Below are 26667 nucleotides of genomic sequence, written 5' to 3' on the forward strand. Positions count from 1 at the left end.
GCCGGCGAGGGGAGAAAAGAAAAAAAAGAAAAGAAAAGAAAAAGGAAAGAAGAAAAAAAAAAGGAAAAAAAATATTTAAAATTAAAAATGCTGACTGTACACGCTAAAAAAAATTATTTAAAATTAAAAATACTGACTGTACACGCTGACTCAGCCTCCGGCGAGCCACGTCGGCGTCAAAAATTAATAAAAAATTGCACGTCGGATTTCCGGCCAAATTGGCACCAAAGTGATCTCTTTTCCTCCGACTTGGCACCAAAGTGATCCGAAAAAAAGTTATGGCACCAAAGTGATCGCCGTACACAAGTTATGGCACTTGTGATGTACTTTTGCCGATCAAAATTTGAGGCAATCGGCACAATCCCATGATTATTGTGCATGATTGATTATTTGAAGGAACAAATAATAAAGAAAGAGCATCATGTACGCGACTTGCATATGGAGAAGTCCATCCACGCTTGGAAAGAAAATTATACACGGAGCCATAAAATTGATCAAAATTCGGTCATCATGGGAGCAAGAAAATTGACCGGCATTGAATAAAGAAGAAAGAATTGATGCATGATTCTCTAGCCATATTCACACAATATTGGCAAAATAATAAAGAAAGGGAAGGAGTAAAAGTGAATCTCACTTTATTGGGAAGGGATAAAAGAATATATTTTTTTCCTTGTCCAAAGTTTGATATCCTGGCCTATACAAAGGAGAGTGAGGCCATGCAGCGGGAGGGAGGCCACACGTATTGAAAGACAACCACAAAGGAAGTAGAGAGTGAGAGAAGCGCCAGCGCCATCAATTCCAGAGAGCTTGGCAATGTTCAGCAACTCTTGTTGCTGTCCAACACTTGCATGGTCCTTACCTGGACGAGCGGCAATTCTATTTTGACTCCCTAATTTTCCTGCAGAAACAGCCACTTGCCTTAGTCCTTGCAGCAAATTCAGAATTTCTAGCACCGAGCCAGCAATCAACTAGTGATTGTCGACGCACTTATCGGATCATATCAGCATCTTGTCGGTGTCGCGCTTGGAGTACCCTCGGTCACGTCCAGCTCGCAGCATTGACGTCAAGCACCTCGCGCCTCAGGCCTGACACCAACGTTGTCGAGCCACATCCTCGTAGCAGACCCACGACGCTCCTCACTCATCACTAGCAGCCTCCCTTGCTCAACACCACAGCAATTCACAGGCGGTTTGTTTAGAATTTTGCAGGTTCCGTAGCATTCTCAGCAAGCCCCGGCCTTTTCCAAGAGTGCTACCGATCGTCAAGACTCTTTGCTCGCAATCTTTGTGCCTCACCGTTACCGAATCGAGCAACCCCGCTGCCACGTTCGATCCTTATCGCAGCTGAGAGTTCCTCCTTGGTCAATCCACAGCATCACCGCAAGCACCACCATTGGCCACCGCAATCCGTGCCATCCCGTCGAGTTTGAAATTGGAAACGCTATCCGGGTGATATTGTGAATTAGGTAAGAATTTTCATTAACTCGATTTTCATATATTTTGTTGCCTAATTTGTGAAATTGCAATCTTACGTGAATCTTTGAATAATATAATCATATCTACAAATCTTCTAGTAGCCTTTAAATTAAGAGTTATTTCTTAATTTCATAACGTGTTATGGTCGTCAATCCAATCTCCCGCCTGAGTTATGATTCGAGATCGCACGGAAAATCATCAATCCAATCTTCCGCCCGAGATATGATTCACGATTGCGTGGAAAATTGGCCAAGCCGATCCTCATGCCCTAGATATGATTTGTCAATCTATTGTTTCTAAATTTGAATTGATATGGATAATATTTCTTATGATTTGATGTCGTGGTGATTTGATTGCTATTTCTTTCCTCTTTTATTTCATTTGAATTGATTTTGTTCCTGCAAAGAAAAATCCAAAAAAAATTTAGATACATTTGAAGTAGATTATTTTTAGGAGATTGCATGTTTATATTAGGGAATTTAATTAAATTCGAATTTCATAAAAAAAAAAAGATAAAACATGTGCATGTCATATAGATTAACTGCATCATGCTCGCATCATCTTTGTTGTTTCATTACCACGTGCCGCGCATGTTTTTTCGCTACGTCATTCACGTATAGTATGTCACATGTCGTGTTAGGCTAGTAGCATGCATTACATATAGTTTAATCTTCACTGAATAAGAGAAAACTCTAAAAAAGATTTAAGTGAAATTGGGTGTTAATTAGAAATCATATTTAGGTTGTTGATGTGATTTTTTAACTAATACTACATATTCTTTCATTGCTATGAGGTAAGTAATTTCTCCATGTCCTTACAACTTGTTTATTGCTTTGCTTTTTTAGGTATTTCATTAATGGTTGCGCACCTACATGATCACCTCACATGTTAGGAATAATTTAAAATCAATCCAAGCTATCTGCAAATATTTTTTCAAATAAAAGAGAAAAGGTACCGGAAGGGAGTTAGAGTAATATAACGTAATCAAGTCTCCGAATCTTAATTGGTGACAACTTCTAATTGAAATGATATTGCATGTTAAGAACTTGAACCTTAAGTCGCGAATTGGTAAGGGCTTGGGAGAGCCCAAGTTAAGTCTAGACTTAATAATCCATTAGCCGAACCCCTAGGAGGTGCACCGCGAGGGTAAATCGCGACACCACATTTATTGCTTTTCGTAAATTTGTGAAAACTTAGCTTCAATGTACATTGCAGGCAATTCAATGTGATGGTGCACCTGAATTTCTCTCTTCAACATTTAAAACTCACCTACTTCAACAAGGAATCCATCAACGTATATCATGTTCCTATTTTCCATTTCAGAATGGCACTGTAGAACGCAAAGCATCGTCACATAGCCAAAACTGGATTGGCTCTCATGAATCAAGTTGGGATTCCATCTCATCTCCGGGAATATCGAGACTGCAACATTTCTGATAAATAAACTTCCCTCAAAGGTCATTAGCAACATCAGTTCTTGCCAAACAATTTTTCGGACACCACTCAATATTTCATCTTTGAGAGTTTTTTGTTGTGCAGTATTTCCGTATTTGCTTCCCTATGCCCCTCATAAATTGGCCCCATGCTCTCAAGCTTGCATTTTTCATACCCTCCAGATCATAAGGGTAATGGGTGTTATTGGCCACTAAGCCCCTAGTTTTATATTAATGCAGATGCGATTTTTGACGAAACCTCACTTCCCTTCAGCACTATGTCTTCCCCAACACCACCAGCTCCAACTCTAGACAACGTGTTCCCTCTACCTCCGCACCTATGCCACTTCCTTGATTAGTCTTGACCTTTCGTATTTCAATGACTAGTTAATGTGATTGTTTGTATTTGGTCTTGACCTTTCGTGTTTCGATATCTAGTTAATATCATATACATGTATAGTCATTTATGAGTCATATCAAGAGTCATGTATTATGCCTATATAAAGGCAAGTCTAGTTGAAGTATTTGTAAGGTAAATCAAGTCATAATAAAATAGTTTATTCCTCTCCTCTCCTTGAGTGTTTTTCCTTGAGAGTTACCAATTAAAGTCATTCACCTTCGAGAGTTGCCGACGATAGTTATCAACGATCGAGGCTTTCACTTTTGAGTGTTACGGCTTAAATCTCAACAAGTGGTATCAGAGCCCATGAGCCGAGGACCATTGTACGTGAGCAACCGGTCAGGGACCGGAGAACGCCGAAATTCTGTCATTGCAAAGACAGGGACTGTGATTCATTATTGGTCTGGGACCAAGCTGAATTGGTGTAGTGCCAGGCATTATATCCAAGTTCGATGGCGGATATTTCAAGTTCGATGAACGGGGTCGAGAAGCTCAACAACTCCAATTATAATAATTGGAGTTCCCGCATGCAATTTTACTTGCTGGGACAAGATTTGTGGGATATCGTTGGCGGGGGCAACACCACACCACCCACGAACGATGGCGAGTTAAGGAGATGGAACATCAAAGCGGGTAAAGCTCTTTATGCTCTTTCTGTGACTGTTGAAGATGAATTAATGCAGCACATAAAGAGCGCGAAGACTCCAAAAGAGGCATGGGATAACTTGGCAGCGCTATTCGCAAGGTCGAATGATGCCAAGCTACAAAGGCTGGAGAACGAGCTGCTGTCGATGTCACAACAAAATATGACAGTGAGTCGGTATTTCTCCAAAGTTAAGTTTATTTGTGACGAAATTTCAAAGTTGGATCCCACTAATGCCATCTCAGAAACAAGAATGAGAAGAATTATTATTCACGGGTTAAAGCCGGAGTATAATGGTATTATTACGGCTACTCGTGGATGGGCAACTCAACCGATGTTGACCGATTTGGAGAGTATTCTAGCTAACCAAGAGACTTTAGATAGTCAAATGTCTAAGGTTTCGATTAAGAGAGAAGAAAGTGCCCTCTTCAGTGATAAAAGAGGGTTCAAGGGTCAGAGGCGAACCGGTGCTGACAATAAAGATGGCAAGTCGAGGAAAAGCCATGTCAAATGGCAAAAGCAACCAGCTTGTGAAGAATGGCAAAAGCGTCCAGGAGAGACGAGTTTTCGACCAGGGGGAGCTTGGCGGGGCGATGGCAAAAGACGTAGTGGACGATGTTACGTCTGCGGCAAGGAGGGCCACTTTGCCAGAGATTGTCGAGCGAAGAAAGTTGAAGGAAATGTCGCAGCATCATCGAAAAAGAATGATTTCGATGAAGATAAGGAATGGGATTTCCAAACGTCTGTTGCAATGGTGGTATCGGACGAGCTCACTGCCTCTTCCACAGTCAAGTCAAACGATGCGATGGCATTAATCTCTCTAAGGGAAAAGTCGATTAATTATGATTTCGACTTGATTGTTGATTCAGGGTGTTCAAGTCATATGACTGGAGATCAAGGTAAGCTGTCGAACATGCGTGAATATACCGGAGGACGTGTTGTTATTACTGCAGACGGCTCGAGGTTGCCGATTACTCATATCGGCAAGACAATGATAACTCCTCGATTCCATTCACAGCTAGTTGAATTGAAAAGTGTGTATCACGTGCCGGGAATGAAGAAGAATTTATTGTCTGTGTCCCAGCTCACAGACTCGGGTAATTATGTGGTGTTCGGTCCACGAGATGTTAAGGTGTACCGAAGTGTGAAGCCCACTGGTCGACCAATCATGGAGGGACGTCGGCTGGAGTATGTTTACGTGATGTCTGCTCAAACGGCATACGTAAACAAAACCCGAAGGAATGATACACCTGATTTATGGCATGCGCGGCTTGGGCATGTAAGTTATCACAAGTTGAAGGTGATGATGCAGAAGAACATGCTGAGGGGTCTTCCCCAGTTGGAAGTGCAAGAAGATGTGGTTTGTGCCGGGTGCCAATATGGGAAGGCACATCAACTTCCGTATGAGGAATCATCGTTCAAAACTCGGATGCCTCTCGAGCTCGTTCACTCGGATGTGTTTGGTCCAGTGAAGCAGCCGTCTGTTAGCGGATTCAAGTATATGATCACTTTCATCAACGACTTCTCCAGGTATGTCTGGGTTGTTTTAATGAGGGAAAAATCTTAGGCGTTTATTAAATTTAAGGTGTTTAAGGAGAAGGTTGAAAGTGAAGTAGGCAGAAAAATTCGTTGCCTACGCACCGATAATGGGGGAGAATACACTTCCTACGAGTTTACAAAGTATTTGCAAGAGTGCAAGATACATCGAAAGTATACTTGTTCGTATACGCCGCAACAGAACGGTGTTGCCGAAAGAAAGAATTGGCATCTAGCTAAGAAATGCAGGAGCATGTTGCACGCGAAGAATGTTCCACCAAGGTTTTGGGCCGAATGTATGAAGACGACGACTCACGTGATTAACAAGCTGCCACAAGCAAGGTTCGATTTTATGTCACCATACGAGAAGATATGGAATCGCAAGCCTGTGGTAAGTCACTTTAGAGTTTTCGGATGTGCAAGTTATGCATTTGTGCCTGATCATCTTCGCAGCAAATTCGACAAGAAGGCGGTTCGCTACATATTCGTGGGATATGATGATCAACGAAAGGGGTGGAAGTGCTGCGACCCTACAACAAGGAGGTGCTATACTTCAAGGAATGTGGTGTTGGACGAATTGTCGTCTTGGTGGTCACCTCAGGCTGTCGAATTGCCAAATTCACAGCATTTCGACGAAGAGGTCGAAGAAAGGTTGAAAGAATTCAATGAGAATCGGCCTGTTGAAAAATATGTCGACATGCAGTCACCAGGATCGACAAGTTCATTTGATGAGCGTCCAAGGTCGACAGAAGAACTTCGACCAAGTCAGGTCGAAGAACTTGAAGAGGAGGAGCCTCAACTTCGGAGATCGACGAGGCAAAGGAAGCCAAACCCCAAGTATGCCAATGCGGCATTGACTATAGATGTTGGCATGGTCGAGCCTTCGACATATGAAGAAGCCTCGAAGGGTACAGAATGGAGGAAGACCATGGAAGAAGAAATCCTCACACTAAAGAAGAATGAGACGTGGGACTTGGTACCGAAACCTGAAAAGGTACGTCTTATTTCCTGCAAATGGGTTTATAAACTTAAAACTCGACCAAACGGGTCGATTGAGAGGTATAAAGCACGTCTAGTGGCTCGAGGATTTTCGCAAAAATATGGGGTTGATTATGAAGAGACCTTTAGCTCGGTAGCAAATGTTACCACAGTTCGAGTTCTATTAGCACTTGCAGCAAGCAAGTCGTGGAATGTGTGGCAGATGGATGTGAAGAATGCTTTTCTGCATGGAGAACTTGAGCGAGAGATATACATAGAGCAGCCGAATGGTTTCAAGAGCAAAACTTATCCAAAATATGTCTGCAAGTTAAAGAAAGCGTTGTATGGCTTAAAGCAAACCCCGAGAGCGTGGTATGGAAAGATTGCAAAATTCTTGTTGAAGAGCGGTTATAATATAGCTCCAACAAACTCGAGCCTGTTCGTGAAGGCAGAAGATGAAAAGATTGCAGCTGTGCTGGTTTATGTGGATGATCTCATCATTACTAGAGATAATGAAGATGAGATATGTCAAATTAGAGCCAACCTCTCTGTGCGGTTCCAGATGAAAGAGCTTGGAGAGCTGAAACACTTTCTGGGGCTCGAGATTGATAGGACAAAAGAAGGATTATTCCTATGTCAACAGAAGTACGCACGAGATCTCTTGAAATGCTCGATTGCAAACCTATATCTACTCCGTTAGATGGGAACGCAAAGCTATGTGCTGAAGAAGGTCGAGAGCTAGAAGATTCGTCTATGTATAGGCAACTGGTAGGTAGTCTAATCTATCTTACCATAACTCGGCCTGACATCGCTTTTGCAGTGGAAGTAGTGAGTCGATTCATGGAGAAGCCAAGGAAGCCTCACTTGGATGCAACCAAGCGTATCCTGAGGTATGTAAAGAAGACTTTTGATTTTGGGCTTTTGTATAAAAAAGAATCATCGGGTGAGTTGGTCGGTCATTGTGATGCCGACTATTCTGGAGATCAACACACACGGCGATCAACTACTAGATACTCATTTCATCTTGGATCAGCAGTAGTATCCTGGTGCAGTAAAAGATAGCCGACTGTGTCTTTGTCTACAACAGAAGCTGAATACAGAGCAGCAGCAATGGCAGCTTAGGAGAGCACGTGGCTAGTGCAGTTATTGGATGATCTTCATCAGTCGATAGATTATTCGACAATATTGTATTGTGATAATCTATCCTCTATAAGCTTGGCAGAGAATCCAGTTTTCCATGCTAGGACTAAGCATGTGAAAGTCCACTATCACTTTCTGTGGGAGAAAGTGTTGGAAGGCAAGATTAAGATGGAGTACACCAAGACAGGTGATCAAGTTGCTGATATCTTCACCAAAGGTCTTGGAGCTGCAAAGTTTGAAGAGTTTCGAACTCAACTTGGTATGGTTTCAAAATCTATCCTAAGAGAGAGTAGTCGGTGAGGAGGAGTATTGAAGATATTACCACCTTATCTCTCTAGATCTTTCTTGATTAGTCTTGACCTTTCGTATTTCAATGACTAGTTAATGTGATTGTTTGTATTTGGTCTTGACCTTTCGTGTTTCGATATCTAGTTAATATCATATACATGTATAGTCATTTATGAATCATATCAAGAGTCATGTATTATGCCTATATAAAGGCAAGTCTAGTTGAAGTATTTGTAAGGTGAATCAAGTCATAATAAAATAGTTTATTCCTCTCCTCTCCTTGAGTGTTTTTCCTTGAGAGTTACCAATTAAAGTCGTTCACCTTCGAGAGTTGCCGACGATAGTTATCAACGATCGAGGCTTTCACTTTTGAGTGTTACGCCTTAAATCTCAACAGAAACTTCCGTACAACCACCTCCATCAGCATCACCATCGGACACATCTCAAATAGCTCCTACCTCAACTGATTCACAACCGACAACAAATGTTCCTACTTCCAACTGATTCACAATCGTCACCAAGTTTTCATGCTCCTACTCATTTAATGGTTACTCGCCACCTCAAGGATGGAACTATTTCACGCCAGACTATCAGCCGTCAACACATTTTTGCAATGACTACCACTGAACATTCTTATATGGAGCCTACATGTTTACTAATGCCTCTCGTGATCCTCCTTGGCGCGCAGCAATGGAAGCAGTATATACTGCCCTCATAATAAATGGCACTTGGGAACTTGTTCTAGCTCCTTCTCATGCTCGTCCAATTGGATGCAAATGGATTTACAAAGTTAAGTTGTGTGCAGATGGAACTCTAGAACGGTTTAAAGCTTGACTTGTTGCCAAAGGATTCCACCAGTAGGCTGAAATTGATTACATTGAAACCTTTAGCCCCATTGCCAAGCTAGTCACTCTTTGCACTGTCATTGTTGTTGCCTACTCTAAAGGATGGCGCATCAAACAACTTGATGTCTCCAATGCTTTTCTACATGGATACTTAAATGAAGAGGTTTATATGGTATAACCTCCAGGGTTGTTGATCCCACAAGGCCTCATCATGTATGTCATCTTCACCGTTCCCTCTATGGTCTCAAGCAAGCTTCTTGTGCTTGGTACCAGCAGCTGAGTTCCCACCTCATTGACCTTGGCTTTTGATTGTCGGGTGCAGATTTCATTGTTTACTCTTCACACTACTCACTACAACATAGTACTTCTAGCATATGTGGATGACATTACTTTCTCATAGGCTCTCCTAATGCTCCCTTTGGAAGTCTACTTACTGTTCTTCAAACTGAATTTGCAATTAAAGACTTTGGTCCCCTTCACTACTTTCTTGGTGTCAAAGCCCATTCAACTTCTTAAGGACTACTCCTACATCAGGTAAAGTATACTCATGAAATCTTGGAGCGATAAAAAATGACAAATGCTTGTGCAATTTCTACGCCGTGCACAACTGATGAATTAATCTCTCACAGACATGGTGAGCCTTTACTGGACCCTTTACATTATCTTAGCATAATCAGTGCCCTTCATCATCTGACCCTTACCAGACGTGACATTGCATATTCCGTCATATAGCATGTCAATCTCTCCATGCTCCTACAACAACTCATTCGCAATTCATTAAGCGTATACTACGCTATTTGGCAGATACTCTTCGTCTTGGTATTCTTTTCACTCGTGGCCCTTCCAAAGCTCTTCATTCATTTTCCGATGCTGGATGGGCTGGTGATAAAGATAATCGACGCTCAATTGGAGGTTATTGTGTCTTTCTTGGTTGCAATATTATTTTCTGGTGTTTTCGCAAGCAATGAACTGCGACCCACTCTAGTATAGAAGCTGAATATAAGTGCTTAGCCAACAAAACTGCGGATTTTATGTGGATTGAATATATATTGAAAGATCTTCATGCTCTTCCACAACATCCACCAATTCTTTGGTGTGATAATATATCTGCTTTGTACCTCACTACGAATCATGTATTTCATGCTAAAACAAAGCACGTGGAAATTGATTATCGTTTTATCCATGAACATCTAGCCTAGGGATAGATCAACATCCATTTCATTTCATTTGTGGATCAGCCCTATGATATCTTCACTAAAGGTCTCTTCCACACACTTTAGACTTCTAAGATCCAAGCTAACTATCTGTCTCGCCCCGTCAGATTGCAGAGAGATATAGAACAAGTCAAAGATAAGATATTTTCCTAACGAGATATGATCTTGATCTTTTCCTCATTTTCAATACAAGATGAATATTTTTTGAGGTGTATGTCTAAAAACAAGATATGATCTTGATTTTTTCGTCATCTTCTGCACAAGAAACTATCTTTTCCTCATCTTCGGCATAAAATGAATATTTCTTGAAGTGTATATATAAAGAGACTCACATTGTAAAATTGTGAGTGAGAAATGATAAATACTAAAAGGTATTCTTTCACTTTTCTCATCGCTGCATCCATTTATTTTCCTATTATCTCTCTGATCCGATCCTCCGTCAAACGACAATATTTGTGCGAATGTATGCATCTCACCCTGCCCGACCTCACCCCAGCGAAGAATTATTATACCCATGTTGTACAACCACAATCAGCATCCGCGTGCGAGGGTTGTCGTCGCCATTGCTCGTCTCCCTCGTCCCTGCTGGTCCCCTCACATGCACGCAGGAGTCTTCACGAAGACTTAGTCAACATCGATTCTTGTTGAGAAAATCAAATGGTCGAACAATAAAGTAAACAGCACAAGGAAATAAATCACGATGGAACCTACTCCACATCCACATGGGGGGCAGCACATGATTTTAGTATTGATCAAACGATAAAACAGAGATTACAACTATACTCTAATCACTCAAATTCTCTCTACGTTTCTTAGCCCCCAATTACACCCAAGAACTTACATAGTAATTGACTCTCACGATTTTTCTCCAAATATTCTCTCAATCTCACAAAAGAATTTATAAATTTACCACAAGATTTATTGACTTGGACACCAAAAGCTCCTCTTAGATTGATTCAGAGTGTAATTCGGGAACAAGCCACATATTGTATAAAATTCCTAAAGAAGTCTTAATTCCCATGTAAAAAAGAATTAGATCCAAAATGGAAAATATACTCAAAATAGAAATCCAACTCCAACTAGCCTACTTAGATTAGGTTTCTTTTAGAGCTCAAACTAGACATATATTTTTAACAAAGCTCTCTTGCTTCGCCGAGCATAATTGTGCCCTCGCGGAGCCTTCACAACCTCGTATCAAGGCCGATCCAAAGAGGTCGACCTTAGACCGGCCGCAACCAAGGCCTCGAAGCCCCTGAGGCTGTTTCGGGCTTTAGCAACGTTGAGGTCACGATGAAGCAAAGCTTGAGCTTGCTACACTCAAGTTTTTGTTAGAATAATTTATAACAAAGCAATACTAGTTAGGGGTGAGCGTGGTCCAGGCGGGTGGTTCCTGACATGGAACCGGGAACCGCCCACTAAGGACCGGTTCTGAGAAATTGGAACCGAGAACCGTCGATTAGTTCCATGGATCCACCCGGGAACTGGACCGCCGGTTCGGTCCAATCCGGGTCCAGTCCGGTTCCCGGATGGGTCCATGGAACCGGTCCCACCAAGTTTCACATAAATGGAAGTGACCGAGAGTGAGAGAGGGAGACGAATGGCTAAAGGCGCGGTCGTGAATTGATAGGAATTGAAAGTCGAGCTTTAGATTAGGGATTTTATGATTTTCATTTTTTCTAAAAATGTTTTCTTTTTTTTTTGTTGAAATTTTTCTAAAAAATTATATATATGTCTATATATATTATATGTCCGGTCCGGATGGGCCTACGGGTAGTTCCATGCCTAGAACCAGGAACCGGACCAGTCCTCACGGGAATTGCCGGTTCCGAGCCGGTCCAGTCTGGTTCCGAGCGATTCCCGATTCCGAGCGGTCCGGACTGTTCCCGATTCCTTTACACACACCTAATACTAATACCAGACATATTAAAAAATTTATGACAATCCTCGCAAGGGCCGATTTTTTATTGGGTGTTAAAACAAGTGGGACCGCAAGCATTAAAAGATCAATGACCTAAAAAGAAATGACCAAATCACTTCTAAGAGAACGTTAGTCAGTTTTGTGAGCATACGTAGTGTTTTATCTGGGGATGTTTAAGCAATGTCGGATTACTTTCCCCTTGTGCTTAAAAGGCGTCTCGAGTTTAACATGAAGGTGCCAAAACAAATGCTTAAATCATAATCTAACACAGAAATACATATACAATGACCAATTTTCGTCCACCATCAGAACATGTACTACGTAACGCTTCATATATATATATCGCCGAAGTGGTACCACCAACTACCATGAATTATAAAAAGGGGATGATCTGATCAAAATCAACAAAAAAGAATACAAAACGTTGTACCACACCATTTTCACAGGAAACTTTAATTTAGGAGCCGCAAAGAGCCATGGACAGATCCAAATTTACGCTGCTTTTATCCGAGTATGAACCCGAGTATTCCCTGGACCTCGAGCACGATGAGAAGGCCTCGCTGATCTCGCTGGCCGAAGAACCGTTGCTTCTGTGAATGAAGTGACATTGCAGAGAGAGCGAAAGTGACAGTTCGCGACCTTCGGATTCCTCGTATTCCTCCAAGGGAAAGCTTCTCCAGTCTGTGAGCTTTAACCCTTTTCGGGACTTCTGTGTCGGATCTTGAAGTTTCGCAATCTGCACGAGGCCAGGATAATTTTTCTCGTTAGTCACACTTTCGACGTGCGGTTAGTCCGACCGAGCAAACTGCATTGCATATTTTCAAACTTCAACGTGAATTTTCATGTCATAAATGTTGAATTTCATGTGCCATTGTACAAAAAGATGACAGTGAGATTGTGTCGATGAGGACTATACAGAGATAAACCTGACATTGGTGTTCAATGGCCTAGTGAGCCACAATGCAAATGCAGATCTTATTGTGCGAGAATTGATGGTTAGGGACTTCCAGATGGTCAATAACGCACCCAAGTTCAGGGGATCTGTCCCGCGACTATCCCACTCGGAAATTCCCAAGTACAAGAGAGAACAATTGAACGGAACTACAGACCATTATGATGAGGAATGGACTACATGAGCGTAGTGGCAAGCCCTAGAGAGGTTATATGATGAATTCTGGCTGTAACTGGTGTAGAGACCAGCCAACTTCATAGCAATGATGCGAACTGGTGATGCAGATCTGGTCCCTGGTGGGAAAATATCCCTATCTAACTCGGTCTATCACACTTCCAATTCAAGAGGAAACTATTGTAGATTGGCCACAGAAAACAAGCTAGGCACCAGCAGCGAACGTGCATATAGCGCATACAAATGTACTCAATCGTGATGGAAGATGTGTATAGTTCTTCTTACTATGACAATTCATGCATAACTAAGAATATGTTGCAAGAAGTTCCATAAATTTTGGCGCAAACACAGGCGGCCTATCCAAGATTAATTGGGGCAGTGTACCAGCAGCATGGTGGGAAAAGGTCTATGAAACAAGAAAAATGGACATAATACAATCTGCTTGCACAAAAAGTATTTACTACAATATATGTTTTCATTAAAAAATTCTTGGTTTTATTTTAATTTTTATAATCGTGATAATATTGATTATCTAGTTAAGAATCCTTAATATACTTAGTTTTTCTCGTAAACTTTATGTGCCAGGCAGCATGGCAAGGTATGACCAATTCGAGTGGATAAATGGTAGTAGGGATGCTACAAATGAACCTTAGAATGGCGAGCATTTTCTCTGCTCTTTATTTGAAAGACCATATATAAGATAGTATAACAGCACTTTATGAATCATTTTGTTCTATTATCAGACTTTGGATCCTAGCAGTACTCAGTTTCACATACTTGTATTCTCAGGTCAGAGGCAACAGAAGAGAAAAGAATAGAAAGAGCCTCTCAGGCTACGCTGAGGGGTCTGATCCCCCTTTCTTACACGAGTACTTTTCGAGTAGCCATGCAGTGAAGAGAATAACACTGTTGGACCATCATACGTGCGACGCAGGTTGACTCATTGCCCCAAAAAAGAGAAATGACCCCAAGAAAACACGAGACGAGAAGACAAGAAACGAAAAAGGAAGATGGAGACAAAGTCAAGATAGCTTTCAAGTTCGAAACCCCAAAACCTAACACCGCACTCAACCCAACCATCCCAAACCCAAAAGGAAAAAATAAAAGCTGGCAAAAGTGAACCACATTCACACACAAATGCAGAGTGAGAGAGAGAGAGAGAGAGAGAGAGCGTACCAAGGGGAATTTAGATTCTTCTTTCGCGGCGCACTCGAGAGGATCGTTGAAGCTGTGGAGAGCTCGGGGCATGCATGGAGTGTGCCATCTGAAACCATCAACGCCCTGTGCCCGAAAGCCGTACGGCACTTGTTCTGCAGCTGCTGAAGTCGTCGTCGTCGTCGTCGCCACCTTCTCTGTCCTCGATCTGTGCACCAACAAAAGAAGAAAGAAAAGCAAAAGAAACAATAAGAATTTTCATCAGTCAAAATCTTTTAAAATAAAAGAGAAGCTGCTGATTGTCCTCCATGGAAAAGACTCGACACATTTACGAAAACAGCTAGCTACGACATCTACCTCTCTAGCGTTTACTTTATTCTTTTTGACATTGCGAAATCACCAAGAAAAAGAAAACTGTCATAATGAAAGGTTTACCGTTTACAAGGAAGAGTATTGCATGCAAATCGAGAATGATGAGCAGGTTTTGCGAATGCATGAGGGCCTTCGTCGTCGTTTACTTCGTCCAAACGCCCGCCGTCGTGATCGGGATAGTGGTCTTCAGCGGCCCGTCTCTTCTGTTGGACGCAGCCCCTATCTGCATAAATTTGAAGATGCACCCATATAAAAGTTGCACAGATTTAGCTAATGTTTGTCTTGATTCAATACGTTGTTCATTTATGAACCGCATTGATTGCGTTATGGTGTTGTGTGTGGTTTTCATCAAAGTCGTGACATGTGAGAGTGAGCACTCCTGTTTCGGTTCTATTTTCTGTGAAAATCACATGGGCAACAGCAGCAACAACAACAGTCAACATAGAGCAGCGTTAGTGGAAAGTAGGGTTTTTAATAAATGAAGCGAGTATCTAAGCCGTAATACTTCCTAAAAAAATGCCAAGACGCAAGCCCATGAAGTTTGATGCTGAAACATGGGTGAAGCACCAATAGGGGAAAGTAAGGTAAGAGAGCCAGCCATTAATGCACGTACCACAAAAAAATGATGATATAATTTGAAGTTCCATTGGAAACCAAACAACACGCCCCAAAAAAAAACAAAACAAAAAAATCAAAGACCCATCTTTTTCTTTAGTGAAAATAAAAACGACAAACAAGTCGTGCCTAAATGAAAAAGAAAAATAAACGAGGCAAGGACAGATATTTGAGGAGTGGTGGTTGACGAAATTAAATAAAGAAATGCAGTTTAGTACTACAGTTCTAAAATGGGAGGGTTAGGATTATCTACCTGATCTGCCCAGGTCGCTCCTCATGCTTCTGTACATCTGCTCCAAAAATCAAATTTTACTGATGATTAATTAAGAGCCTAAAAAAGGTTTTTATTTTATGGAGGAAAGGAAGAGGGAATCTGAAATTGTGACTGATGAGAGAAGAGGAGGAAAGCAAAGCAAACTTATTGCACCTGGAGATGGCTCTTGACATGAGAGATGGTGAGCCCTCTCACATCCATCAGCTGAAGCACTAGCTTCGGCGTCGCCTCTGCAACACCAGCAGCCGCATCCAAGACAAAAGTCAATGAAACAGATGATGATCAAACCCTAACACCCAAGAAAAAAAGAGACATCTCGCGCAGCAAACTGCAACGAAATATCATCACGCGAGAGAGAGAGAGAGAGAGAGAGAGAGAAGAGAGAGAGGGAGGCGTACTGTCTTGACCGCCGAGACGTTGGATGGCGTGGACGAAGCACTGGTGGAGCTCCGGAGTCCATCTCAGCCGCGGGACCTTCGACCTTACGTACTGCCTCACCGTCCCACTCCTCCCACAAGACCCCATTTTTCACTCCTCCTCCTCCTTCCTCGTCTCCTTCTGCTGCAACACCAATCCGTATCTGGGTTTCGAGAGCCTTGGCTTGGAGGCCAAGGAGAGCGTCCAAAAACTCCCCAACGCAACGTCGTTTCGATGGTCAGGGCTCTCTAGTTCGAATCCCGTCACAACCGTCGGGGCTTTGCAGCAACAGTTATATAGCCTAGGACTCGGCTCGCAAAAAGTAAAAAAGAAAGGAAAAACGAGGGAAGCTTTTCCTTAATACGAAGCTGCGCGGAGAGAGAGAGAGATCACGAGAAAAGGAAAAGACGGGGAAAAGGGGGCCTGCAAATTCCTTTGAGGGGCTGATAAAAACTCTGCTAATTCCGCTTCTGTTCCCCTTCTGTTCCTCCTCCACCTCCTCTCTCTACCCCTCCCTCTCTCTCTCTCTCTCTCTCTGTCTTTCTTTCTTTATGCGCAGAGGAGACAGAAAGAGAAGAGAAGAGATAGAGATAGAGAGAGAGAGAAAATCCTCGTGGTCACGAGCTTTTGCGATCTCCTTCTCCTCCCACAAATCATTACTCCCCTCCCCCCTCTCCCTCTCTCCTACAAAACTACAACTGCTTACTTTGACCTTTGCTCTTTCTTTCTCTCTCTTTCTTCGTAAGTAAAATTCTAATACGCCAACGTCGTCATCATCACCCGAGCCTGCCAAGTTTTCATATGCTTTTGTTGTATTATGCGTTTTCTTTTCTCTGCTCTCCTTTTCCCTTTCCCTTTTCCCTTTCCCTTCTGTTCTTTTGCTGCTTTGATTTTCTCTCTTCTTCTTTTCTCCCGGAGGACGAATATGCCCCTCCGTCTCCCTACTTGTTCTTCGGTATTTACTTCGTACGTCCTTCGTCAGAAATTTTGGATAAGCCTGAGAATAATGCTTCTTTTCCAGAGTTTTTTTTCCTTTTCTTTTTTTATTTATGCCTTTCATAAAGTGCCCTGGACCATGTACAGTAGCATTTTCACCTCTTTGTGCTGGGGAATAATTATTGATATCAATTACATCGGACTGGCATTTCACGTAGTTAGATTTTTAAATTCGCGTAATTCCTTTTATGTTCTTGTCTTTTTCAGGAATAGGAAATATGAAAGTTTTACATCCCGATAATTCCGAAAATCGAAATGAAGCCATAGGGACTTGTTTAGGTCCTAAACTTGTTCTTTTGCTAGGGAATTATTGGAATCAATTACATCATAATGGCATTTTACGTAATTGGATTTATAAATTCCCTATAGATAGATATTTAAATAAGATTGTGTTACTTCGATTCATAAACTAATCTTAATATATCAAGTATTATATGTACTTAAATACTTAAAAAGTTGATAGATAGGATATTTTTATCTCGCGCTCCGGTCAATAACTATTGGGCAATATTCTTTTGAGGAATTAGTGACTACTTATGTAGATCAATCTGATTCATTTCGTAGAGTTTTCACTTTTCTTAAGTGGAAAAATCGGAACTGGTCAAGTCTTAATCACCCTAGAATCAAAGCAAATAATAATGTGAATTAAAAGAAAATCGAATTTGTTAAAGAAAAGACATTGAAGGCCATGAAATTTTTACATTGTAAGACACTTGATAGGTGAGATTAAAAGTTGAGTCAATTCAAATTGGAGCGAACTATGGAGCTTGGTTATAAAACGATTTAGGGAGGAAATTTTCCATTAATTATTATTTTTTTAAAGAAAGGTTGAAGGATGCAACATGCAAGAGCTCTTGATATAAAAATATATATTTTTTTAAATAAATATGAAATGGAAATGGGAAGTTCACGTCCAAATGGAAAAGAAATAGAAAAACATTTAACTCGTGTTTCTCATTTAGGAAATTAATTAACTAGAGTTCAAGATATTATGCCATCCATGACATAATGGGGATTATAATTTAAGGTCGATTTTTAACAAGAAATGTTATCTAAAAGAGTGAGAAATAGCTAACTTTGGGTGAAAATGAAGATATTTGGTATATTTTTTTTATGATATTTTACAATTTGGTAAATAAACAGGGAACACCATGTCCGTTTTAAATACCAATAAGTCAAAAAAAATATTTTAAAACCGCTAAAATTATTATCAAGAGCTGTAAAATGCTAGGTTAATCTTAACAGATAAATTTTAAAATCAATAATTATCCAACATGTAATTCTAATTACACCGGTCCCCACCGACATTAACTGCCTATCTCTAATAACAACACATGCGCTAATATCTATTAATTTGTACATACTGAAATTAGTAAAATCGTTTTTATTGATTTTTCGCAAGTATATCGTATTCGGATATTGCCAAAAACTAATCGGTTCGACATTCTATAAGAATTGTAATGTTTTATAAACCATCAAAGCATTTTCATCAATGTAGACTCTTTGTCGTCCTTCTTAACCCTGTAAAAACATCAATACCATCTACTAATTTAGACACTTAAATATTACGACTCCAGAAACCAATTTTCTAGAAACTTTCCAAAGTTAAACAAATTCAATGACAGGCTCGTAGTTTGTCGAAGTTATCAAATAATTCAAGCAAACTAGTTATCATAAATAATATTAGGAAATGAAGAAACTTCAAAATGTCATAGCCATTGTTCCCCTCCCCCAATATTGGGCATCCAAAAAATGATTCAAATTTTAAAAAATCTGGTAAAAAGTACATGCAAACTTTATGTTATTGTCTATATATTTGAAAATCCGTTATGTGAATAGAAATGAAACTGTAAATGTGACAAGAAAACAAAAAAATCAAACATGAATATCAACATCAAAATCAATGCCAATAACAAGGAAGAGGCATATAAGTCCTGATTTGGCGAGTTATAAGATCCACGAGGGCAACTTGAAGAATTCATCAGACCTGAATGGTGGCAGTGACAAAGGCAGTCAAGTGCAATTTTAGCATAAAAATAATATGATTTTGGCATGTGCTGAATCACTTGTCTGTATTCGATCACACAGGACCGCATTGTTGATTAATTTCATTTTTGTAATTTTGTTCAGGTCAATCCGAATATCTCAGGCATCCTAGTCCCAAGCCAGAGAGCTTGCCCGAGCCCATAAGAAAAAAACAAAACAGGACAAGTGTATCGAAAATTTTTAAAACTTATCAAACTTTCAAGAAGTACAATTAATTCCTCAAACTTGTCAAACTGGTGCAATCAGGTTTCTCCGCCAATAGAATTTTCAGGCATTGAACATTCCTAGATGGAAATGAGGAGCGAAAGACGAGGGCCAAAGGTTCAAGGCTTAACCCCTATTTTTTGGTTCTTTACATTAGCTAGAAGCCGGAGAGACTGCGAATGAATGAGGGAGTGGAGTACAGATGCGAGAACCCAAAAGCTACTAACCCATTTGCTTTCTGAATATGATGGTAGCGAATCCATATCCTCACGGTCAATTACCCAAAAGCACGAACTTGCTGCAACCAAGTTCAACAACTTTGCCGGGGCCTCGGTGAGCGCCTGCACGCCCTCGCCTATGGCTGGTGTGGGTCGATTGCCCTTTTCGGCAACGGCGAGGCTGCGGCGCCGCCCCACCGCATCCAAACCCTTGACATGTTTTGTTTCCTTTTATCCTTTTTCTTTTTATGTTTTCTCTCAGTTTTTGGCTACTATTTTTAATTTTCCTTTTTTCAGTCAGCTTTCTTTTTTATTTGTAATCTAATTTAACTAAGATTTGGGGTAAAGAAATTAGAATTCGGAACAAAACAGTGCTTTAGTTTACGTGCAAGGGCGTAGAGAGAACATAATAAAAAAAGCCACGTCGGTATCTTTCATTAGCCAAATTGGACGGTATTCATCGAGTATTGCGAAAGTTTTAAGACATGCATTTTCGAAACAAGTTTTAGAACTTCTTATCTATATATTTCAAAGGAAATCGTTTAGTTGATATCAAGCAAATCGGTTTTCAAACAGCTTTCAAAGACTTGGGTTAGATTTGAGCATCCCTATTAAGCATTGAAATGAATTTTTTTCTAATTACCACCAAACGTAACGCAAATATCCTTTGGAACTTTTTGAAACGTGCCTTTGAATTTAAAATTTTCCCTAATTCTACTCAGAAGATGGTTAAATTTTTCAATTCGACCCTCCATTAATCCTCGCTGATATATGCTATGGTACATATTAATTTGACGAAATTCCTTTTTTTTGGCGCATGGACAGCTGGAGTCGCACGCTCCTTTTTTAAAGGTCAAATACTCCCGTGGTCCAGAACCCTTACCCTCCTTTCTGGGATTCCAGTCCTAATCTTTCTTGTCAAATTGACAAAGTCAAAACTGTACATACCAAATCTTGCTCTTGCTTAAAAAGAAAACAAGCCCAAAAAAGACAAAAATCATATTCCCTCAAATCCCAGCCGTTCGTTCCCAAGCAATCGATTCATTATAACCTTTTCGCCAGGGCGGATCAACGGTTGGATACGAACGATGTGGTCGGGACAAGACAGGATGACGGGAAGTTGGTGCTGCCGTAACTGGAATTTCTGGGAGGGGTCGGGGGAGAATTTTTGGATTTGCGAATTCCAATCAAATCAAATCGAAATCAATCACGTTTTTTGATTTTATTGTATTCTTTTTTATGTATTCGTTGTCTTTTCTTTGGTGTTGCTTTGCCCCCAGAAAGACGATAGACGATAGACGGTGCCGACCGTTTGACAACTTGGCTGCAGTTTTTTCTTCAGCCAATAGCTTCTTCGATTTTGTTGGTTTCATTGACTTTTTGTTGAAATGACTTGGGTTCGCGACCAAATCCTGGAGGATATATAAAAGAAGGAAATGGTCCATCTGATGATATCTTCTGAAAAGGGGTTGTTTCTTCTGGCTTTGTTATTGTTAAGTTGTATTAGGTTTAGGTTGCCTGATTGATAAGGTAAAATATTGACTGCATGAATTTCAAGACTCCGCAATGATCAGAAAGTCCATGGCATGATCGCCATTGTCAACACCCAAAATGCACACCACGCTTGTGAAAATATAAATGATTTTTGGTTTGCCGAGCTGGGTTTCGATGACTTGACGAGGGCTTCATTTGACGAGATCAGAGTTGTTACTCGTTTTTTCATGTTGATTCGACGTCGCTCGGATGAACGACTCTTCTCACGGCAGGGAACACGATAAAATAAACAATATTTTTCGTTGGTGGTGCTTATATTGTACATTTCTGAAGTTGTGCAAAAGTGCTAGCTAGCTTCAAATCTCCCTTTAGTAGGTAAATTGCTTTGGTTAAGACTGTACGGATTCATTAATGGACTTTGTGCTATATACAGTCTATGTAAAATTTAGTCCATCCAAGCTATTGTAGATATATTGCATATGGATTCTCAATATCGGACGCCCAATAAATAAAAAGTGAGGCTATCGTCTGAAGCACGATAATTTCCATCTCCTTTTAGCCAAGTTCTTACCCACCTGAACGGAATTCATCTTGAGCAAAGAGATGAAGAATGATGCATGGAGTAGAAGGAGGGCTCTCGATCATACAATCGACAATCAATAACTTGCCATGCTTATCTGAGTAGTCCTCGAGCACCAATTCGGATCCTTATCCAAGACTAAGCAATAAATGATGAATATAATGCATCTACGGGATGATAGATGCACGAGAATTGTGTGGAGGAATCTCCAAGTATGGTGAAATCGGAAGACAAGATCCGACTTTTTAGTGCCTTCTGTCCTTACAGACCGGCCAAGTCCTCTATTCACCTTGGTCCTTCGCATGTGGTGCATCACGTGACCAACTGACTGGCTCGAGTAAATGCCATGCCTACATTGGTACGTGAAGGATCAATTTGAGATGCACTCTTCTCTTAATCAAGGAATAAACAAGGAAGCTTATGAGATTAGTATCGATTGTATTTTTGAATCCCACGAGATTCCATGTTAAGCCGGTCATAACGGTTGATCAGTTCGATTGCAGGAATTGCTCGAATTGGCATGGGATGCTTTTGTAGTTTCTGTTCACTTCACTTGGAAAATGAAGAAGAATACTGAACTCCATTAACAAAAGGTCTATCGGTAAAAGTTCAGATTGCTGAGGATTGAGAATAGCAAAGGTTGACAAACGAATTTTATGAAATATTTTTGCAGAAAATGGAAAACTCATGGACTAGCAATCAAAGTTCTGAGAGATTTCACGATAGAAACAACAATAATAAATGGCGCTGCCATGCAGGAGCCAGGGACGTCCCGTCCAACCAGAGCTTGGGCGAATCTGACGGGCCAGGGGGGGTCTGGAGAAATTGATGGTAAAAATTTAATAGCAGGATCTGCATTGGATTATTTACTTAGTAGCTTCATTGATTAAGTATATTGCAAATCCCAAATGTTAATTTTTATAGTAAAGCACAAAGAATTGCCTAACAATAAAGCTGGGATGAGCTCGCGGTATCTTAATGAGGGTTGGTTTCTAAAAAACTTTGGAACATATGGTATGTGTAATTATAGTAAAAGCAGGGTAATTAAGTCTTATGAAAATCAATTTACTAAAAATGACATGATACATTGTGGCTGATCATTTAGCTGCCCTTGATTATCTTATCTGTGGGGTGTGACATGATATTATAACAAAACTCAAACAAAATTACAATGAGAAATCCGAACTCGACACGGCGTATCATGACACAATATAATTTGATTTGAAATTGATGAAAATGATGTTTGTTATATTTTCATTATAAAAAAAAACCCTTAGTAGTCACTAAAGGTGCACATGATAACCATTCTAATTTTGGCCAGATCTATTTTTCTGTTTCCGGTAACATATTTGGGACAAAACTCCGTGGGGTAAGGCAATTTTATTTTTCTATTTCTTCAACAAAGTTTTAGTCAATAAATGGTTTTGGAACAGAAATGAGAAGTAAAAATTTTCTACTTTTCTCTTTCCGGAACAAAAAGATAAATACAAATTTTTCTCATCACTCACCCTCGCCTCCCGTCGCCCCCCTGCCCACTTGCTCGCTGCTAACCACCGCCCATTGATAATGGAAAGGAGAATAAGAGGGAGATATTTAAGAAAGTCTAATAGATAAAAAAAAATTGAATAAAAATTTGTGTCGTTAACAAACGCGTATCTTTGTTCATAAACTCGTATATTTTTTGCCATAAATATATTCCATGAATATAATGATTATCATTTGCACCCTAACTTGCCATATGAAATCACTGATGATCATTGGTCAGCCATATGACAGTGAATTCATTCCCCAATCTTGTAGACGTTGCCCATCACATAATGAGATCCGACCAAGGATGAAGTCGTTACTTCAACCTTGGCGGGGTGGGGGGAGGGGGTGTTATTTGAAACTAATTTTACACCTAGACCAAAGGTATTTATCTAGCAATATATCCCTTAAATCAACATTATCTATGCTTTAATCTTAAATCGAAACGGTATCATTGCTTGTCACAACAATGAGATGGATGGGCTCACTCCAATGAGGGGTTGGTATGTGTGGGGATATCACGATAATATTTGGGGATAATCGCTTATGTGATTGTTCTTATTCCACTGTGAGATTAACAATCTGTTTTAGGCCACAAGAAACAAATAATTAGAAGAGAAATGATTAAGTGGCGGTTCTTAATCAATTGTGAGATTAACAGCTTGTTCTAGGCCACAAAAAAAAAAGAAACAAATAACAAATAACTATAAATTATTATGGGTCTATTTCTTCAAGAATTTGTGGTTCACAACATGCTATTACTCTCACAGTGGCTTAAAAACTATTATGCTAGTAAAGCAGTAATTAGAAACTATTGTGGGGTGCACTTCTTTAAGAATTTGTGGCTTATAATATATCGTTACTCTCACAATGACCTAAAAATTGTTGTACCAGCAAAATCCTATTTAAGGGTTAATATCATAAAAAACCTCAAATCGGTACACTTGTGACAATTTTACCCCGAACTAATTTTTTGACTACCAAAAATCCAAAACTGGTACACCTATGATAAATTTATTTAAAACTAATTTTTTGACTATAAAAAATCCTAAACTAGTATTTCTATGATAAATTATTATGGGTTTACTTCTTCAAGAATTTGTGGTTCACAACATGCTATTACTCTCACAGCGGCTTAAAAACTATTATGCTAGTAAAGCAGTAATTAGAAACTATTGTGGGGTGCCCTTCTTTAAGAATTCGTGGCTTATAATATATCGTTACTCTCACAGTGACCTAAAAATTGTTGTACCAGCAAAATCTTATTTAAGGGTTAATATCATAAAAAACCTCAAACTGGTACACTTGTGACAATTTTACCCCGAACTAATTTTTTGACTACCAAAAATTCAAAACTGGTACACCTATGATAAATTTATTTAAAACTAATTTTTTGACCATAAAAAATCATAAACTAGTATTTCTATGATAATTTTACCCTAAACTAATTTTTTGACCAACAAAAACCCCAAACTGGTATACCTATGATAAATTTAACCATAACTAATTTTTTGACCATAAAAAATCCCAAACTGGTACACTTGTGACAAATTTACCCTCCGTTAAATTGGATTAATATCACGAAAAACAAAAAATTTGTAAACTTATGACGGGTAAAACTTTAAACTGGTACATCCGTCAATTACCACACGTCATCAAACTCAGCAATTTGACAGTAAAATTTAATGAAAACTAAAATAGGGTAAATAAGTCATAGGTGTACCAGTTTGAGATTTTTGGTGGTCAAAAAATTTATTTGGGGTAAAATTGTCATAGGTGTACCAGTTTGAAGTTTTTCGTAGTTAAAAAATTTGTTCGGGGTAAAATTATTACAGGTATACCAATTTGAGATTTTTCGTGATAAAAAAATTAATTTTGGGTAAATTTATAACAGATATATCAGTTCGAGATTTTTCGTGATATCAATTTCTCTTTTAATTTAGAAACTTTTTTAATTTATAAAAAAAAGGGTTGAAAAAGAAGAGCAATGATCGGCATGGGAAGGTGGGGACAATATGAGAAATTAAACCAGACATTAGACATGGCTCATCTGGGGCCCTCGTTGACTAGGTTAAAAAACCTGAAAACAAACAACCCCACACCCAAGAAAGAAGACAAAAAGCACAAGAAGGTCGAATTACATTAATCAAGAATTCAAAATCACAGACCAGAATTGACTGAGAATACATGCACCATCATATGATATAATCCCAGGGAACGTGGCAGGTTCTGCAGACGATCAGGGGGGCCTGTGGCCTGAGGCAATTAGGAAGGAGAAAAGCAATGATGAAGAACGAGAAGGAGGTGGCAGAGAATGGAATGATGGGAAATTCCTGAGTCGTCCCCGCCCCACCCCTCACCCCTGACTTTCAACCCTACTCCCCCAAAGCGGAATATCCGTCATCATTTGCTCCTCCTCCTCCTCCTCCTCCAATTAACCTCCGATTCCCATTCCACCATTCATTTCCCGGCGACCTTTCTTTGCTCATCTGCTCCTCCTCTCTACATCTTTTCTCTGTATCTTTTCCCTGCCTCGCATTTATGATTATGCCTTTTGCTTTCGCCCCTCGCGTCGCAAGAAAACAAAAGGGTAATGAAAGTTTGCGGCTTCGAGGACGCCGGTTTTCTTGGCTTGTGCAGTCCCCTTCCCTCGGCCTGTGTGCCGCCGGTTTGTCCCACGCTCTCTCCATTTGCATAAATTTCAGAAAAAATATTTCTTTTTGGGGCAACTTGATTGCTAAAATATCTCTATTCTTTACTTTAGGGACGAGAGGTTTTAAGTTTCGTGAAGATTTCATCTGCATCCTGAAACCTATTCGTTAAATTTTTTTTATAATTTTAGAAACTCGAAACCTACCCTATATGCCTTACAACTTTAAACCCACTTTATCATAAGTTTCAGGATCTACCCAGGATCCACTTGTACTATTGATAAAACGATTGTAGTGAATCATCAACTCTAATAATCACAATTTTTTACAATTCACTGATTACAATTCACATTTAGATACACGATAAAAGTCTTAGTCATGGATATTGCCGGAAATAGAAACTCATACCAATGGTTTTAGATCACACACTCATTATTGGACATTATAGAATGCCGCAGGATAATGCGAAAACAAGAAAAACACAAAGACTTGAGAACCTGAAATTAACCCGTTGGAACACGTTTCCCAAATTTTGGAACCTGGAACCTATTCTACATACCTTAAAATTTGGAATTGGTCCGGTCACTATCCTGAAACTGTACTCACCCCTACTTAGCTTAACATCATTTTTTATGTTAGATGAGACGTATTTTGTCAAATTGTCATCCAAATTACTCGAGTACTAATTTTAGCGGGCGTTTTATTCACGTATTTTCTTTCATTTTAATGGTTTAAGTTTTAAAGTTGGCGTTTTCAATAGTTTTGTTAGGGTAATAAGCAGTCATTCACATAGATGGAGAGCCGATGTTGTGCACAAATAGGAATGTATAATAAGTCTACTTTACGATGTGAAACTCCATCCGACATACAACCCTCGACACGAGCTAATGAACATCGCACTCAGAATCATAGTCCGAGTAATGAGTAAAGCTTAATCCCGAAGTACATGCTCAAATATAGAAATATTTACACATTAAGGAACATGGTATTATTGGATTTGCGTCGCAATGCCTAATCCTTACGCACGAGTTCGTTAAGTTTTTAATCACCAAAACAACTCAATGAAAGAGATATCCGGGGAACCATCGTAAAAGCCTAGTACCTTTATCAAATGGATCTAAG

At 39.8% G+C, this 26667-nt stretch overlaps 1 protein-coding gene across 1 annotated transcript; it reads right to left on the bottom strand.

The window, feature by feature from the left end:
- Positions 1 to 12105: 12105 nt before the first annotated feature.
- LOC115670642 (myb family transcription factor MOF1) lies at positions 12106 to 16550 on the bottom strand. Its single transcript, XM_030591959.2, has 6 exons — positions 15811 to 16550; positions 15566 to 15642; positions 15392 to 15428; positions 14587 to 14746; positions 14173 to 14359; positions 12106 to 12606 (listed from the first exon to the last, which is right to left on the bottom strand). Exons 1-6 carry the CDS (start codon positions 15935 to 15937, stop codon positions 12328 to 12330), a joined length of 867 nt encoding a protein of 288 aa, XP_030447819.1. The 5' UTR covers positions 15938 to 16550; the 3' UTR covers positions 12106 to 12327.
- Between the last annotated feature and the right edge of the window lie 10117 nt (positions 16551 to 26667).

The sequence above is a fragment of the Syzygium oleosum genome, unplaced genomic scaffold (genome assembly GCF_021117445.2).
Source record: "Syzygium oleosum isolate NSW1041296 unplaced genomic scaffold, Sole_v2.1 Sole_v2.03, whole genome shotgun sequence".
NCBI classification, from domain to species: Eukaryota; Viridiplantae; Streptophyta; class Magnoliopsida; order Myrtales; family Myrtaceae; genus Syzygium; species Syzygium oleosum.

Bases quoted from the DNA above. Each gene is read 5' to 3' on its own strand.
- LOC115670642 (XM_030591959.2), bottom strand. From the start codon at position 15,937: ATGGGGTCTTGTGGGAGGAGTGGGACGGTGAGGCAGTACGTAAGGTCG. The intron at 15,429-15,565 runs GTGCAATAAGTT...TTTTTGGAGCAG, and splicing joins ATGTCAAGAGCCATCTCCAG to ATGTACAGAAGCATGAGGAG. The intron at 14,747-15,391 runs GTAGATAATCCT...AAATTTATGCAG, and splicing joins GAGCGACCTGGGCAGATCAG to ATAGGGGCTGCGTCCAACAG.